This window comes from Cucurbita pepo, chromosome 9 (assembly GCF_057944985.1).
Source record: "Cucurbita pepo subsp. pepo isolate OVF chromosome 9, ASM5794498v1, whole genome shotgun sequence".
Lineage (NCBI taxonomy): Eukaryota > Viridiplantae > Streptophyta > Magnoliopsida > Cucurbitales > Cucurbitaceae > Cucurbita > Cucurbita pepo.
The window spans coordinates 2,705,048-2,721,114 of record NC_141806.1 but is presented as its reverse complement, the minus strand read 5'-3'; the positions used below and the strand labels follow the sequence as shown (position 1 = coordinate 2,721,114).

Genomic DNA, 16,067 nt, shown 5'->3' with positions numbered 1-16,067 from the left:
CTTGTATTAGGGCGCTTGAGACTGAGTAGGCTAGACAAAAATCTAGAATGGGATACCTTTGAATACCGTGCATTTAGGCCCGCGAAAGGATGACCAGCGGACCTAGACCCCAGTATTCCAAACCACGACAGGTTTGAGAGACCTTGCGCGAGAATCCAAGTTTAAGCCACAAGATTTGCCCTAGAAAGACCTAGTAGGACACTATGGTAACTGTAGACAACCAAGGTAGCCCGCGCGGACTTGAGCAGTGTGGATAGTGTTACCAGAACCTCCACTTCTCTCCCTGCTCTGATACCGTACCGTCGAGATTGAACTTCAGTACTGAGATTGTTGAGCTAGGCAGAGCCATACAGGGTAGTGTGACTTGTTCCCCGACTTAGTGGTGATAGTTAAGAGGTCTCCTGAAAAGAACCTCTGAGCCATAGAAACCTGTCTTTGAGCGGGGGAGCGTGGAACCACGTAGGATGACTTAGTAGTTGACTGGCACATAGGGGATTGCAACCCCCCGATTTTGGTGGAAGTATGGTCCCATGGGAGAGTTGTTAGCTAACCTCCATGGATGATGTTCAAAGAGCGATAATAATTCAGATCCAGCCATACTATCCCCTCAGTTTTACTTGTGAGGTTGCGCCTTATCTCAGGACATTGATCATCCACTGCATAAGATGGGCAAGTATCCTAAGTTGTACAAAAGAGAGTTTCAGCTTAGTTCACACTCTTTAGAACTCCGAAACAAGACTGTGGATACCTACTCATATAAGGATGCGAAAAGAGCCTACAAGTAGGTTGCTTACGGACTATTTTTATACTCATCCCTTTCTACTCTTCTTTTTAAGGTGAGTGATGCCACGAATCGAGGCGGGAGCGTGTTCGGGAGTCTTAAAGCCACAGAAGAGTGTCCTGGAGCGTCTAGGAGTATGTACATATTCATGCATATATATGTCATACGACATTCTTTTTCATGAAATACATATATTACTTGAATAATTTGTTTTGATTTTAATTCTTCTTCGTAATTGCTAAAAAAAAAAATTTTGTAATTTCTTCTCGTTTTGTTTCCGTTATAAAGAATATTTTGTTTCCTTCTCCAACCAACGCGGGATCTCACAATTTTGCTTCACGGTCTGTATCATAATTTATATCTTAGAAATACACCAACGGTTTCAAAAGTACATGATTTGATTCTTACCATACAACAAAAGTAAAAAAATTTCAAAACGATCTCCAAAACACGTAACAAGATTACTTGTCGTCCAACATTTTATAACCTATGATAAGGGCAGGTGCCGATCATCGGTATTAAGTCCCTTAATCCTTTATAACAATGATTGGTACTCTACCACTTATTGTATACTTATTACAACTCGTAAAAATCAACAAACGATCAAGCCAAAAACTCCACAAAACAACACTAACCCGAGCTTTAAAAAGACCCCATTTCTCAAAATTAAAGGCCACCGAACTCATGAATCGACGTTTGATACGAGCCGTTCAAATTGTTTCAAAAGAAAAAGGTGGGAGTTGGAAATCAAAACCAAACAATAATGAGTCTTAAACAAAATAGGAGGCTAAGACTGCTAACTAAACTTCAACATTAACTCATGACTTCCAATGCCTCACTATATATATAATGAAACTCATCACAAAGCCTTCTCATTCCAAACCAAATTTCAGTCTCTTTCTCTGTTTTGAAATGAAGGCTTCTTTCATTCTTCTTGCCATTCTCCTCTCCTTGCTTATGCTTCTCAACTTCAGCCATGCAGCAGCAGACGAAAATGTGGCTGAACTCCATCTTGGCCAAGGTATTTCTCTTACTTATTTGCCCTTTTCGTCATTTTTACGTCAACGGTTCGAACCTCGTGCTAACATCTAACCCCTAGAGCCACGTGACGTTCCAACCCAGTTCCAATAATGCAGTTTTCGGACTGGGAGTCGTTGCATATTAAAGCATGATTCGCATCATTATGTTCGATAAAAGGAACGAGGGAAGCTATGCTTAAAAGACTAAAAACCCGTTACTCGTTGCAGGTGGCGGTGGCGGTGGCGGTGGCGGTGGTGGCGGTGGCGGAGCAACCAAAAATGGAGAAGAAGATGAAGAAGAGAAGTTCAAGTTTCTTCATCACCACAAGCCATTCTTCAAGAAGCCATTTAAGCCAATTCCATTGAAGCATCCCATTCTGAAGAAGCCAATCCATGTTCATCCAATTCTGAAGAAGCCATTTAACCCACCAGTCTTCCACAGCCATCCTTGAAGAATTCCCACCATATGATGAAGAATGAGCTGAATGAAGCTGCTACCTTATTATAATGAATCAGAAAAAGTTAATATGTTAAGAATGATATCTACGAATGAAATAAAGTTTTGACGTTTGTGTTAAAATATACCCGTAATCTTTTAAAAAGTTGCAAAAATTACCCTTGGAGTAGACACAAACGATGCTAGTATGTTGAACAAGAAGCGACATGTCTGAATATCGTGTGTTTCAGACTTAATCGAATCAAACGTTTTAGTCAATGTCATGTCAATTCTTTGTATAACGTTCTAATGAATTTCTACTTCTAAGGATAGTTTTGAAAGATCGAAGGATAGAAAGTAAATTGCAATTTTAAAAGAACATGGGGCACAGTTGTAATAAAAGGACAAACATAAAGCAACTTTTGAGCCTTGAACATTTATAAAACCGAGCGTTTTATAATTTTGATGATATTGATATTTAGTCGTAGCATGATGATGATGGCTACACCCAAATTAAGAAGTGAGGAGAAAACGAATACCTTCGTGAATATATCGACTTCTTCTTATGTATGGCTATGACAATACGAACGAACGCATCTCGACTTCTTTTAACATAAAGCAACTTTTGAGCCTCGAACATTTATAAAACCGAGCATTTTACAATTTTGATGATATTGATATTTAGTCCTAGTATGATGATGATTACACCCAAATTAAGAAGTGATGAGAAAACGAATACCTTCGTGAATATATCGACTTCTTCTTATGTATGGCTATGACAATACGAACGAACGCCTCTCGACTTCTTTAAATAGTTCAAAAGTTATTCCAAACGTCTCGATTATTCCATTAATTTCACTGTCCCATAGTAATGAAAAAAAGAAGAGATTAGTGAATAATAAATGAGAGGCGGAAATTAGATTAAATGCTAATGAATTATAAGCAGAAAAATCTGGTGGGATTAGCAACTCTTAAAACACCCATTAATTTGAAGCCATCCAAAAAGCTAAAGCCCCAGCCTCAAAGTAGCTGTCAAGCTAGAATAGGAAAACAAAGTATCGAAGGTCGTAACCTTTTATCAGAGCCAGGTTTCAATCTTGGGACCTGTGGATTATGGGCCCGACACGCTTCTGCTGCGCCACTCTGATTGTTTATTTGTTAGACTACCATGCAACCTTCCGATCATCTACCGCCGTAGATCCGGAGGATCGTTGGACAAATCTCGCTCTAACTATAGGGCAATGATTCATCCACAAGATTATGGTTCTTGTCTCCTTATAACTCAAGAACATAGTTGTACAACCTAAATTTTAAATTTCTTGGTGATAGGATGTGTTTGATTTTCTTCCAACATTGAGACTCAAGTCACATGCGTGGAATTGTTGATTCACTTTTCTTGCTCGAGGACTTACAAAAGTTTAAGTTCGGGAGCATTTGATAGCACAAAAGTGTGCTATCATTAGGACTTGATTATTACTAGTTTTGTGTATGCTTTTACAATTATAATTGGTTGTTTTGTTGATGATGATTATTTGGAGCAAAACCCAGGTTTTTGGAAGAATTATGATGAGATTGAGCTACTTGGGTGTAAATAGAAGAACTAGAGAATGAAGGATTCAAGTCGTAAACTCCAACCGTATAGCTACTCGATTTCTTTGAGGTTGCAAAAAAAAAAAAATTAATTGCGTCACGAGGCTGCCGTAAATTCTATAAATTTATCTTTTTGCAATCATTTTTAGGAGATTCTCTTTCAAAATTTTGACCTAAAATAAAAAATTCGAATTTGATAGTTGGAAGATGAACTTCTAACGAGAGAGATTTTAAGGCTCAAGATCGTGAGATCCCACATCAGTTGAGAAAGAGAATGAAACATTCTTTATAAGGGTGTGGAAGCCTCTCCTTAGCACAGGAAAAGCGCAAAAGGGAAAGTTCAAAGAGAATAATATCGACTAACGGTAGAGTTGGTTGGATCATATCACTCTAATTTTACTCATTCGATGCTCAAACTCAGCCTGAAGTTTATACAACAAAAAGTAGCCAAAAAAAAAGTACTACTAAACGGTGGTCAGAGCCAAATTCAGATCAGTTTTTCCACAAAACTTATTCTAAACTACATTCTACAAAGAAGTCTATCAAAATTGGAAAATCTTGAAATCAAGTGGAAATTACCAATGGCTGTGTGGAGGTTGCCACTGATGCCAGTAAGAAGTCCGGAGGCTGCAGGCAGGGCAGGCAATAAGCATCGGCTGCTTTTCCATAGTTAACTTCCAAATCACCACTCTTTTCATCAAGTTCATCATTTTCCATAGCCTCCTGATCAAAGCAATTAACACAACTTTAACTTATGAGTGCCATTGATTAAATAATACAGCTACTATGAGACATGTTCGACCAACATATTGCTTCTTTAGCTTCTTAGACACAGTTCTCTGAGCACAAATGTAGCATTATGAAAAGCTTATGATATTTTTCCAGCAGCTTTTAAGGAGACTCAAAATACTCAATCAATTTGTCATACAGTGGAGTTGATACATAAACTTGTCTAAATTAGATTAGATCTAAAGAAGTTGAACTACATAGAGTTCTCCTTGAATCAAACCAAGTTGAATTTATGACTCTTTTATTATTGAAGTGTTAAAAGTAGGCAAATAGAGTGTTAAATGCCATTATTTTGCTATTCCTTCCTCAAATTTTTAATGAAAATATTGGAGGTGCACAACCTGAATATTACTTTGTTAGGTTGAGGTGGATTCATCATTTGAGTCATTTAAGTTGGATAATTTGCATCTCAAACAGTTAGGCTAGTTCCAATACATCTCTTTGCCTAACCAAACCTTACCATAGGCAACCTAGGCTTAGTTTCCCGTATAATGTCTAGAACATTTTAGTCTTACTTTAACCTCTCAGACCACTGTATTTTTTGGGTGACAAAACTAGAAACTTCCATGCCAAAACTAAGAAAGCTAGTATAAAATTCAATATCACAGGCATGTGATTCAGGGTGGCGCCATTGAAAGTTCTATTCTACTTCAAATAAAAACTAAAAATACACAAGGTAGTAGTAGTTACCTGTATTGGGTAGCAGTGGAATGTAGGAAGAAATCGACTCTTACAGTGCTCATTAAAGTATAAAGTTATCAGAGGTAGTGGAATTGTGGAAATGGAAGCTGCTGGCTTGGACTTCACTCCGAAGAGACCAATCATAGTAACTTGCATTAGAATGATCGCTATTATTATATGACGATGAATTTGAGGCCAGTATAGCCCAAATGTGTCGTAAGTAGTTGCATAAACGTCTTTAATCTGCAAGAAGTATCCTTAAAATAAGTTAGGTATATGATACCATTATGGAGATTTGTGATTCCTAACATGATATCAGAGTCATGCCCTTAACTTAGTCATGTCAATAGAATCCTCAAATGTCGAACAAAAAATTGTGAGCCTCGAAAGTGTAGTCAAAAGTGACTCAAGTGTCGAACAAAAGGTGTACTTTGTTCAAAGGCTCCATAGGCCTCATGGGAGGCTCTATGGTATATTTTGTTCGAGGAGAGGATTGTTGAGAATTGTTGGTGGGGTCCCACATCGGCTAATTAAGGGGTTGATCATGGGTTTATAAGTAAGGAATATATCTCCATTGGTATGAGGCCTTTCCGGGAAACTAAAAGCAAAGCCATGAGAGCTTATGCTCAAAGTGGACAATATCATACCATTGTTCCTAAAAAGGTAGAAGCTAGAGTTCAAATAAAACAAAAACCATTTGGGGGTACTAGTTAGAGCATTAACCTGATTGACATATACAACATAGCCCAAGCAGAAGTAGCCAATGAGAAGTGGAAGCAGCAACGGTGCAACAACTGCATATACCATGCCAATCAGTAGGAAGAGAGAGATAAAAGGGATAGTTCTAGAGTGTGGAAGAGAGTATAAATATGCTTCTTTCTCCTTTCCATTGCAACATATACATGACTTCAGAAGATCCCAAGATAGTAAACCAGGTTGAAGAATCTCTAAAGAAAATCCAGATAAGCCACTCGTCAATATATAAGTCGCAAAGAAATCAGCCTGGAACACAAAGAAACCAACGTTCAACCAAAATTCATATCAATAAATTTCAAAAACGAAGGGCATCTAAATATTGAAAGCTCATAAATTTCAAGAATCAAGTACACTCAGAAAAAATATGTAGTCATTTCTAGAACAGTTTTGCCTATAACTAACAATATTATCAAAAGGGAAGCAAAGTAGCAGTTAGAAATTATGAACAAGATAAATGCATACTTGAGCAGATACAGCCCCTGCAAGATGACTGGGGAAGTTTTTAGGATGTGTAAGATATTCTTCAATTTCATCAAGTAAAGATCCTGATATCAAACTCAAAAAGAATACATTTCCCACCAGAAAATAAAAAATCATGTTACAAGCTTTTATCTCCGCTTTACTCCTTGAAACACAGCCTGCTAGCTTGGCCATCCCAAGCATTGCAAAAGGGACCACATAAATAAATCCATTTAGGATTGCACTGGGAAGATAACCTGTCACAATGGAGCTTAACCCTGGTCTGAAGAAACATTGATATGTTAGATCCCTCATGAACGAAATCTAATAAATAGGATAGCAGAAAGAGAATCCAGTGTAAAAGGAATATATAGAAGAAGCAATATGTTGTTGAGCCAGAACGTTTCATTCAAATTTTCAGATAATTATACTAGCTTTAAAGTTTTCAAGAAGTGATGATCCATATGGAAATCTGAATAATAGTAATCAATCAACAGAAAAAGTATGATTTTATATAGCTACAAGAATCAATTTTCACTGCTTATTTGTATGGTTGTAAGTGGAATGATATAATATAAGCCTCTAGTCATCATAATACACAATAAAATGAAATCAAAGGTTATATGAAAAAAAAAAAAAAAAAAAAAAAAAAAACTATAGTACTTGATATTTTTACTAAACGGAAAAGAAAAACTATGAAAATGGACAATAGGAGTCAGTTGAAAAGGAGAGCAACGTGAATATATGGGATTATATTCATAAGACAAAAAATGCCACAAAAATAAAATTACATCATGTTTATTGCCATGGCTGGTGGAAACCACTTCTTTAATTTCTCGAATTTGGCTATTCCTTGAACAGCAGTAACTGGGATTGCAAAGAAAATTGTAAGAAGAGATGCCCCAACAATAACTCCAAATTCATGAAGGGGCAATAGTCTAACAGGGATTGCCAAATTCTTCCACGACACATCCCTTGGCTCTGGAGCCAACTCAGTGATCCACAGAAGAGGATTTAAGGAATGTTGTGACTGTGAAGCCAATGCAGCACCCAAACGGGACTTGAATGTAATAAAGGCTACGGGAAGCTCCTACAGAATATGAAAGAATCAATATATAGAGTAGTGTATTGTATTGTATTATGTACCTGAAGAATCCCCAGACTTTTAGTTACCAGAAGGGTTGGGGTATTAGCAGGCATAACACACTATCATCTAATACTATCATTCAACATAAAGAGATGTGATGAACTATTTTTCCCTGGGAATATCAAATACAGAGCAACTGATCAGTAGAAAGCATCTGAATAACAAAATGACTAGATTTTTTCGAACTTTGCAGGTAAAAAGAATGATCATAACCAAGTAACCTCCAATACTAGAATCTACATTATAGATTACCACTGAAATCTAATTACTGAATCTGGTAAAATTACCTTGCTCTTAGATGCACTTTGAACCTGCAAATTCTGAATTATATCATGATACCCCCGAAGCTTTTTCTCAAGGAGAGCTATTTTTAAAGCATTTTGTTGAGATGTATATGAGAGCAAGGGTTCTCTCTTATCATTCTGAGAACTGAACTTTTTTCTTCCTTCCTCAATCTTTCCCATGATAGACTTTGCCTGCTTCTGAAAATAATTGTCTACATCAGAAGCCTTTAATAAAAACATTGGAGTAAAATAAGAAATATTTCTCAAATTCTCAACAAGTTTAAACATTACCATCAAATGGTCAAGCTCCTTGACATCGGATAATATTTTATAAGAATGATAAGTATGTGGATGATACTTCGAGAAAAAATGTTCAACATTACACCCATGAGCCTTGTGTTCAAGGCATAACGGAACATCCCGAACTAGAACAGTAAACTGATCAGGTCGTTGTCTCATGCTCTTAAGCTGTTGAATTCTCTTAACCAATATCCCCTTATACTCCTGAAACAAAGTCATAGATGCAGTTAACTCTAGCTTTCCACGTATCTAATATATACATAAATGCTTCTTCAGGGTCAGAGGTCACCTTATGCAATAGGTATATTCCATAAAATGATATGAAGCATGAGCATGAAAAATGTACCCAAAGCCTGTGGAAAAGGCATAAATCAAAAAAGAGAAATTGTTAGTTAAGCTGACCCTAACTCTTCTGTCAGGTTCCACCTCTTCAGTTACGTACTTATATCTGCTTTGTTTGGTTAGACTGTAACAAATGCATTTAAGTTATGTACAAAACTAAACTCAATGATTGAGTGTGAATGTGATTGGTTGAACACTATTATTTTCTTCATTCTTTCCGTTTGTTCACTTCTGTGAATGCAGAAATTGTTTCACCACTTCTTTTGAATTTAAACGTCCACGATCTTCTAATTAAATTCTTGTCGATTCGTAGTACTGTGTTCTCTAGAAGTACCAAAAAGGTTAAAATGGTATTCTAGTCGATTCAAAGAAATGAATGGGATGCATTATCCATATAGCCATGGCAGTATTTTGTATTCAACAGGCGAAACTATAAGCCAACTGACAGAATGAACCAATTAGCCACTAACTGTCTGCTCATTTTAACTCTGCTCATCATAAGCCACTAATCAGATTATGAGCCATAGGTGGTCTTCCATATTTCATACGATTCTAATATCAAAAATTTACAAGACATTAACTTAACTTCAATAAGAAAAATTAAGAGTTGAAGTAGAGATTAACCTCTAAGCTACGACAGAAAACGTTGGGAGAAATTATACTAACCAATCAGATCCTTCACGGACATTGGATATTGTGAAAGAATCCAGAGAATGGTATCTCCTGGATGGTTTCTCCTGGCCCAGGTAATTTACAGGGAGAAGTACCACCAACCCAAGAACAGAGCACACGACAGAGAAATTTATGCTACATCCAGAAGCAAACCAGATTAAGTTTAAATTAATACTTTCTCATTCCATGATGATTGAAGAACTCACAATTCTATCACTACAAAACAATCGATCGTAAGATTGGATAAATTTCAAACGACGTGAGGATCAAATCTTCTAAATAAAACAAAACCAAGCGAAATGAGAAGTAACAATGCGAAGAAATTGCACCTTAATTTGAAGAGCCTGATGGTAACTAGGGCATCAAGGCCACCGGAAGAGAGAATGTCATCTTCCGATACACGAAAAGCCCGAGGAATCCAAGTGACGGAAGGGAGAAATCGACGGAAAGTGAAAGGTTCAAATGAAATAGTTTGGCCGAGCGAAAGACGGCGAGCGTAATATATGGCGGCATTTGATGGCTGCTTCTTGAGAATGGAGAAGATGGAGAGAACTATGAAGGCTAAGCCGATGTTAACGGCCGCTGAAGCCAACAAACTTCCGGCATTCATTTTTCCATTCCAGGAGCTATGCTAACACATTACAACCCTTAAAAATGGCTCCGTCGAGGATCTGAAGAGAGAGAGAGAGAGAAGAGAGAGGAAATCGCCGCCGCCTCAGCCGCCTCCTCCGGCGCCGTCGTCTATTACACGTGGCGTATTTTACATGCAAGAAGGTCGCCAAGCTATGGCTTCGTGGCAAGACGGAAACGAAACTGGCGGCAAATTGTAGATCAGAATCAGGTAGTTGTATTATTATTTCCCAATTATTTTTTTTTTAATATTTTATTATTTTTGTTTTTTAAAATATATATTAAATTACAAATTTAGTAAAAAAAACAAAACTTTATTTCTAATAAATTATTTGTAAAATTCTTTATTTTTTTTCAAAATCATAAAAATTAGATTTATATTTCACAAAAAAAAAAAAAAAATTAATTTTTATTTGATTAAATTATATTTGTATTACCGTTTGACTTTTTAAAATACCTGTCATTAGCAATAGATTTAAATATTTGATTTCTGAATTGATAGTACATGATTTATGTCAATTGAGCTTTACGAACATACTGTTCGTAAGATTTTTTTTTGGTTGATTAGTATGTTTATACTTAATTTTGATAAATTTCTAATTAAAAATTTTATATCGTTTATATCAGTTGAGATATACTCATGTTCGGGTCTTTCATCCTGTTCTCATAGGCAACTCTTCAAAGAGTTTCTCACCGACCCGTATGTCATCTTATAGACTGATATCTTCACATGATTTTTCTGGTTCAATTAATTCCAATTGTCTCCTTGTATGTTTTTCTGGGTCATGTCACCTTTCGTCGGATCATATAGCTCATCAAAGGGCATTTTTGTAATTTAAACTCAAACTTGTGGTAATTTTTAGATTTAGAATTAGATGGTTGTAAATATCATACTATTTTTTATTTTAGTTATTTTTATCCTAATTAATTATTGTATTAACACCTTTCTTTTCTTTAAATATATATATATATATATATATATATATATATATATATATATAAACAATTAAGTAAAATATAATAAAATTTCAGTTATTTTTCTTTATTTAATTAAACAATCTAAGTCATTTCATATCCATATAAAATAAACCAAACCTATTTTTTAAAATATAAAAAATATATTTATTTTTTTTTGAGAGACCAGAGCGACCCACAAATTGGCCACTTGTTTAATAATTATATATCAAATTAATTTTCAAATGAATCTAAAATTTAAGAATTTTCTTATATATATATATATAATTATTCAAATAAAGTAAAAAATTGTAAAAAATATGTTATTTAGAAATTAAATTCGAAACTTACTTAATTTTTAATTCTAATTATAGTTAGAAAAACATGGTAATTTGACTTGACATAACACTAGCCCATAAAAATCTAGTTAAAAAATTAATTAAAATTGAAATTAATAATAATAATAATAAGTACTCAGTGAAATATAAAAATTTATTATAATCAAAAATCGAGATAAACTATTTTCATATTTTTTTAAAGAATTTTTAGTCAAATTTTAAAATTAAAAAATTATTTTTTAATTTTTAAAATTAGACTTTAGGTAACCATCATATCTATTACTAATAGATATATTGTTCGTTTTGGTCCATTATGTACTATTAGCACGATTTTAAAACACGCATGACAAGGGAAGCTCAAGCCCACCACTGAAAGATATTGTACGTTTTGGCCCATTGTAAGATCTCACATTGGTTGTGAAGGAAAACGAAACATTTATTATAAGGGTGTGAAAAACTCTCACTAATTAACGTGTTTTATAAATTTTTAAGTTAGCTACATGTAACAGACAATATTTAATGTCGGTTTATAAATTTAATTTTGGAAATAAAAAAATCAAATAGTAAAATTAAATAAAATTATAATAAATTAATATAATAACCCATAAAAATCTCAAAAGTTTTGTTGCATTAAATATATATTTTAAAAAAATCTAGAAACAACAAACCACACAATTTATTAATTTTTTAAAAGAAAAAATAAATAAAAATAAAAGACTTGGTCAACGATGAGTCGTTGTCTTCCATCGTATAAGAGACGGAAAAAAAAAAACAAATTAAAATAGAGAATAATTGCAATCATTTTCCAAAAGCCCCACAAAATACTCCCACCACATAAATATATAATATATATATTAAATTATATGAACTTTTCTTCTTTTTATTTCCAAATCAGTATTACGTGAGGCATGGGGTTTAATGTTCATCATTCGTAATACAATTCAAAGTTGGAAGTCATCGATGCAAACTACAGTTAGTCATATAACTGCAAGTCTCTGGGCTTTCTTCTTTTTGTTTCTTCTCTGTATTTTCTTCTCACAAAACTTCAAAATCTTGCCACCCATTTTCAGTTTCCATTTAAATGTTCTTCTACTTTGAATTCTTCTTCAGACCCTTTTGATCATTTCTATAGATTTTGGTATTTTCTTGTTAGATTTGTGTTTGAAGCTGAATTTAGAGATGAGAAAGGTGAAGAACATGGAAAACAGGAGCTTCTCTGAGGTTGTCTCTGAAATTATAGCGTCTATTGATGAGTTAGTTTCATTATCCAGGAATTCTGAAACGGAGAAAGAGATGTTCATTGAATTAGCTCTTGTTTTGGAAAGGATTCCACCAGTTTTCTGTGATTTGAGGGATGATTACAAGGTTATGGATACCCCATTAATCAGAAAGGCGGTTGAATCACTTGAGAAGGAGATAGTGCGCGCTAAGTGTTTGATAAAAGTCCGCAATGAAAAAAGGAGACATGTTGAAGCTATTGCTCATGATCTTGGGCGGTCCTTGGGCATTGTCTTGTTTGCTACTGTTGAGGTTTCAACACAGTTCAAAATGAAGATTGGAGAACTGCATAAGGAACTGATGAATATGAAATTTAATGAGAGTTCCAGTCCAACTTCGACTTTAACTTCGACTTGGACTTCGACTTCGAGTAGAACCACGGAGTTTGTATGTGATTTGAGAGTGGAGGAGATTGAAGAAGAACGGATTAGCATTAATGTTTGTGATATTGCACTGCATCTCAAATATGGAAATGATGATGAATTCAAGCTTGCGGTTGTGGGATTGAAAGAGTTGATGCAAAGTAAAAATGTTGATGATGGATGGCTCAATGAAGAGGGAATCATTTCGATTTTGCTGAAGCGTTTAGGTTCAAACAAATCCGTGGATCAATCGATAATCATTCAAGTACTTAGGTATCTTGTTTGGAACAGTCCTGCAAGCAAGGTAGAACCGGAACTGAAATTTACTTATGCACTCTTTTTGAAACTGTTATTTTCAGTCTTACACTGAAACACAATAATTTACAGGAAATGATGGCAGACATGGGACCTTTGTCAACATTGGTCAAGTCTTTGGCTGGGGAGGAGGAGGAGAGGAGGGAAGCTGTGGGGCTGTTGTTGGATCTCTGTGATCTTGTTAATGTACGACGACGACTCGGCCGAGTTCAGGGTTGTATTGTTATGTTGGTTGCCATTCTAAAAGGGGATGATCCGATTGCTTCATATGATGCAAGAAAATTGCTGGATGTATTGTCAGGGAACACCCAGAATGTGCTTTATATGGCAGAAGCTGACTATTTTAAGCCAATGGTGCAACTTTTGAAAGAAGGTAACGTGAGAGAACAGAAGCAAAAATTCTAACCAGTATATGTTTTGTTTATTTTTCTAGAACATGCTTTAGTAGCTCGGTTAAGAACTAATGCCTTATCATAATATCATGTCAATGACGTAGCATTACTGATCATGTTGTTGTCCTCTTTGGGCTTTCCCTTTCGGGCTTCCCCTCAAGGCTTTTAAAACGCGTCTACTAGGGAGAGGTTTTTACACTTTTATAAAGGGTGTTTCGTTCTCCTCCCCAACCAATGTGGGATCTCACAATCCACCCTCCTTCAGGGCCCAGCGTGACGCTGGCACTCGTTCCTTTATCCAATCGATGTGGGACCCCCACCAAATCCACTCCCCTTTGGGGGTCTAGCTTCCTTGTTGGCACATCGCCTCATGTCCACCCCTCCCCTTCGGGGCTCAACCTCCTCGCTGGCACATCGCCCGGTGTCTGACTCTGATATCATTTGTAACGGCCCAAGCCCACCGCTAGCAGATATTGTTCTCTTTGAGCTTTCCCTTTCGAGCTTTCCCTCAATGCTTTTAAAATGTGTCTGCTAAGGAGAGGTTTCCACACCCTTATAAAGGGTATTTCGTTCTCCTCCCCAACCGATGTGGGATATCACATTAATTCTTCCGGATGATGTGGGTTGCGCAAAGATCTAAATTCTCTTCTAGCTATAAATTTATGGATTTCAGGCTCATAACGTTGAACCCTTTCCATGTCTGTAGGTTCTGACATGAATAAGATCCTCATGGCAACGGGGCTTTCAAGGATGGTGCAGACTGAACAAAGTAGAGCCTCACTAGGAGAAGAAGGGGCAATTGAACCCCTTGTCCAAATGTTCCGTACTGAAAAGCTTGAAGCTAAACTATCAGCTTTAAACGCATTGCACAGCCTCTCAGGCTTGAAGGAAAATGTGCAGCGATTGATTAATTCTGGAATTGTGAATTCTTTGCTCCAACTCCTGTTCTCTGTAACCTCTGTTCTTATGACTCTTCGAGAACCTGCAGCCGCGATTCTTGCAAGGATTGCGGAATCAGAATTGATCCTGGTCAACCATGATATGGCTCTACAAATGCTCTCACTTCTGAACTTATCAAGTCCAGTGATTCAGAATTACCTTTTACAAGCTCTCAATAGCATCGCTGCTCATCCTAGTGGACTAGAAGTTAGGAAAAAGATGGTGGAGAGTGGAGCAATCCAGCTTCTCTGCCCCTTTTTGATGGAAAACAATACTAAGATCAAGAATGGTGCCTTGAAATTGCTTTATTCTCTTTCCAAAGATGCTCCAGAAGAGCTAGAAGAGAGCCACATCAGTGTAATTCTGAGTATAATTCCATCGACGAATTGCGAATCCGAAAGGGTCTTTGCTGTTGGTATACTAAGCAATGTTCCTGTAACTCAAAAGAAAATAACAGATATGCTGAGAAAAGCAAATCTTGTGCCTATCTTGATATCCATCATGAACACCAGCTTGGCTAATTCAGATATTTCTACATCTTTCTTGTCAGAAAGTGTAGCAGCCTTATTAGTACGGTTTACAAATCCATTTGATAGGAAATTACAGCTTCATTCAGCAGAGCAAGGGGTTATTCCTTTACTAGTGAAGTTGTTATCAAGCGCGTCGACCATTGCTCAGAAAAACGCAGCAACTTCACTAGCTCAGTTGTCACAGAACTCGCTCTCTCTCAGCAAGGCCAAGAGTTCAAGGTGGTTATGTGTTCCTCCTTCAAAAGATTCACTTTGTGAAGTTCATGGAAGGCAATGCTTCACAAAAAGCACATTTTGTTTGGTCAAAGCCAATGCAATCCCTCCTATGATCCAAATTTTGGAAGGCGAAGAAAGAGATGTCGACGAGGCTGTCCTCGGGGCCCTTACAACCCTTTTGGAAGATGAAATTTGTGACAATGGAAGCAAATACATAGTTAAGATGTCTGGAGTTCAAGGCATCTTAAAAGCTTTAGGTTCATGCCATATTGGTGCTCAACAGAAGGCATTATGGATACTGGAGAGAATATTCAGAATTGAGGAGCACAGAATCAAATATGGAGAAACTACTTGGTCAGTGCTTGTTGATCTAGCCCACAAAGGTGATTCAAGTTTGAAACCAGCCATTGCAAAGCTATTAGTACGGCTGGAACTATTTCAATTTCAAGACTGAAAGGTACCTATGAGCCGAATTATTACAGTAGAATATATACCATGATTTTTGTCCATAAACAAGTTTACTCATTGTAAAATATTTGTTTCATGTTCATTTATAGTTAGAATGCAATAGGTTTTACTCCATAGGAACAAAAATGTGGATTCCTACCCACAATGTATACCTTTTTTATTGTTGAAGTTATAAACGAGTTAAAAAGAGCCCTTTATGGAAGTTCTGTATTTCTAGATTTTCTACTTATAGAAGAGCAACAAATGAACAGGCGCATGGAACTCTTAAGACTGTCTTGAAACCATTATTAAAAGAAGTTCCTTCCGAAAGTGTTAAGAAGGATACTTTGATACCATGTTAAGAATAATGCTCTGATACTATGTTAAGAATGAGAAATATAAGCAGGACT

At 36.1% G+C, this 16,067-nt stretch overlaps 3 protein-coding genes across 5 annotated transcripts; 2 read left to right on the top strand and 1 right to left on the bottom strand.

Moving 5' to 3' along the window:
* The first annotated feature begins 1,641 nt into the window (after positions 1-1,641).
* Positions 1,642-2,380, top strand: LOC111802236 (uncharacterized). The gene is made up of 2 exons (XM_023686530.2): positions 1,642-1,802; positions 2,029-2,380. The coding sequence occupies exons 1-2, from the start codon at positions 1,694-1,696 to the stop codon at positions 2,250-2,252; spliced, it is 333 nt and encodes a 110-aa protein (XP_023542298.2). The 5' UTR covers positions 1,642-1,693; the 3' UTR covers positions 2,253-2,380.
* A 1,821-nt stretch (positions 2,381-4,201) lies between these two features.
* Positions 4,202-10,072, bottom strand: LOC111802197 (Early-responsive to dehydration stress protein (ERD4)). Its single transcript, XM_023686468.2, has 10 exons — positions 9,586-10,072; positions 9,251-9,391; positions 8,532-8,595; positions 8,234-8,446; positions 7,946-8,140; positions 7,303-7,601; positions 6,515-6,794; positions 6,020-6,298; positions 5,306-5,539; positions 4,202-4,549 (listed from the first exon to the last, which is right to left on the bottom strand). The coding sequence occupies exons 1-10, from the start codon at positions 9,864-9,866 to the stop codon at positions 4,391-4,393; spliced, it is 2,145 nt and encodes a 714-aa protein (XP_023542236.1). The 5' UTR covers positions 9,867-10,072; the 3' UTR covers positions 4,202-4,390.
* A 1,989-nt stretch (positions 10,073-12,061) lies between these two features.
* Positions 12,062-15,880, top strand: LOC111801513 (U-box domain-containing protein 44). Of its 3 annotated transcripts, none has more exons than XM_087126839.1 (4): positions 12,062-12,169; positions 12,332-13,122; positions 13,206-13,506; positions 14,232-15,880. In XM_087126839.1, the coding sequence occupies exons 1-4, from the start codon at positions 12,097-12,099 to the stop codon at positions 15,662-15,664; spliced, it is 2,598 nt and encodes an 865-aa protein (XP_086982965.1). In that variant the 5' UTR covers positions 12,062-12,096; the 3' UTR covers positions 15,665-15,880. The 3 variants fall into 3 exon arrangements, with proteins under 3 accessions (XP_086982965.1, XP_023541297.2, XP_023541296.2); XM_023685529.2 differs by having other exon boundaries at positions 12,063-12,150; positions 12,311-13,122; XM_023685528.2 differs by having other exon boundaries at positions 12,069-12,150.
* The last annotated feature ends 187 nt before the right edge of the window (positions 15,881-16,067 follow it).

Excerpts from the sequence above, each read along its gene's own strand:
- LOC111802236 (XM_023686530.2), top strand. The coding sequence starts at position 1,694 with ATGAAGGCTTCTTTCATTCTTCTTGCCATTCTCCTCTCCTTGCTTATG. Across the intron at positions 1,803-2,028 it reads TGAACTCCATCTTGGCCAAG|GTGGCGGTGGCGGTGGCGGT; the intron begins GTATTTCTCTTA and ends TACTCGTTGCAG.
- LOC111801513 (XM_087126839.1), top strand. The coding sequence starts at position 12,097 with ATGTTCATCATTCGTAATACAATTCAAAGTTGGAAGTCATCGATGCAA. Across the intron at positions 12,170-12,331 it reads AGTTAGTCATATAACTGCAA|ATTTGTGTTTGAAGCTGAAT; the intron begins GTCTCTGGGCTT and ends TTTTCTTGTTAG. Across the intron at positions 13,123-13,205 it reads GGAACAGTCCTGCAAGCAAG|GAAATGATGGCAGACATGGG; the intron begins GTAGAACCGGAA and ends AATAATTTACAG.
- LOC111802197 (XM_023686468.2), bottom strand. The coding sequence starts at position 9,866 with ATGAATGCCGGAAGTTTGTTGGCTTCAGCGGCCGTTAACATCGGCTTA. Across the intron at positions 8,596-9,250 it reads GTCCGTGAAGGATCTGATTG|GCTTTGGGTACATTTTTCAT; the intron begins GTTAGTATAATT and ends CCTTTTCCACAG. Across the intron at positions 5,540-6,019 it reads ATGTTGTATATGTCAATCAG|ATTAAAGACGTTTATGCAAC; the intron begins GTTAATGCTCTA and ends TACTTCTTGCAG.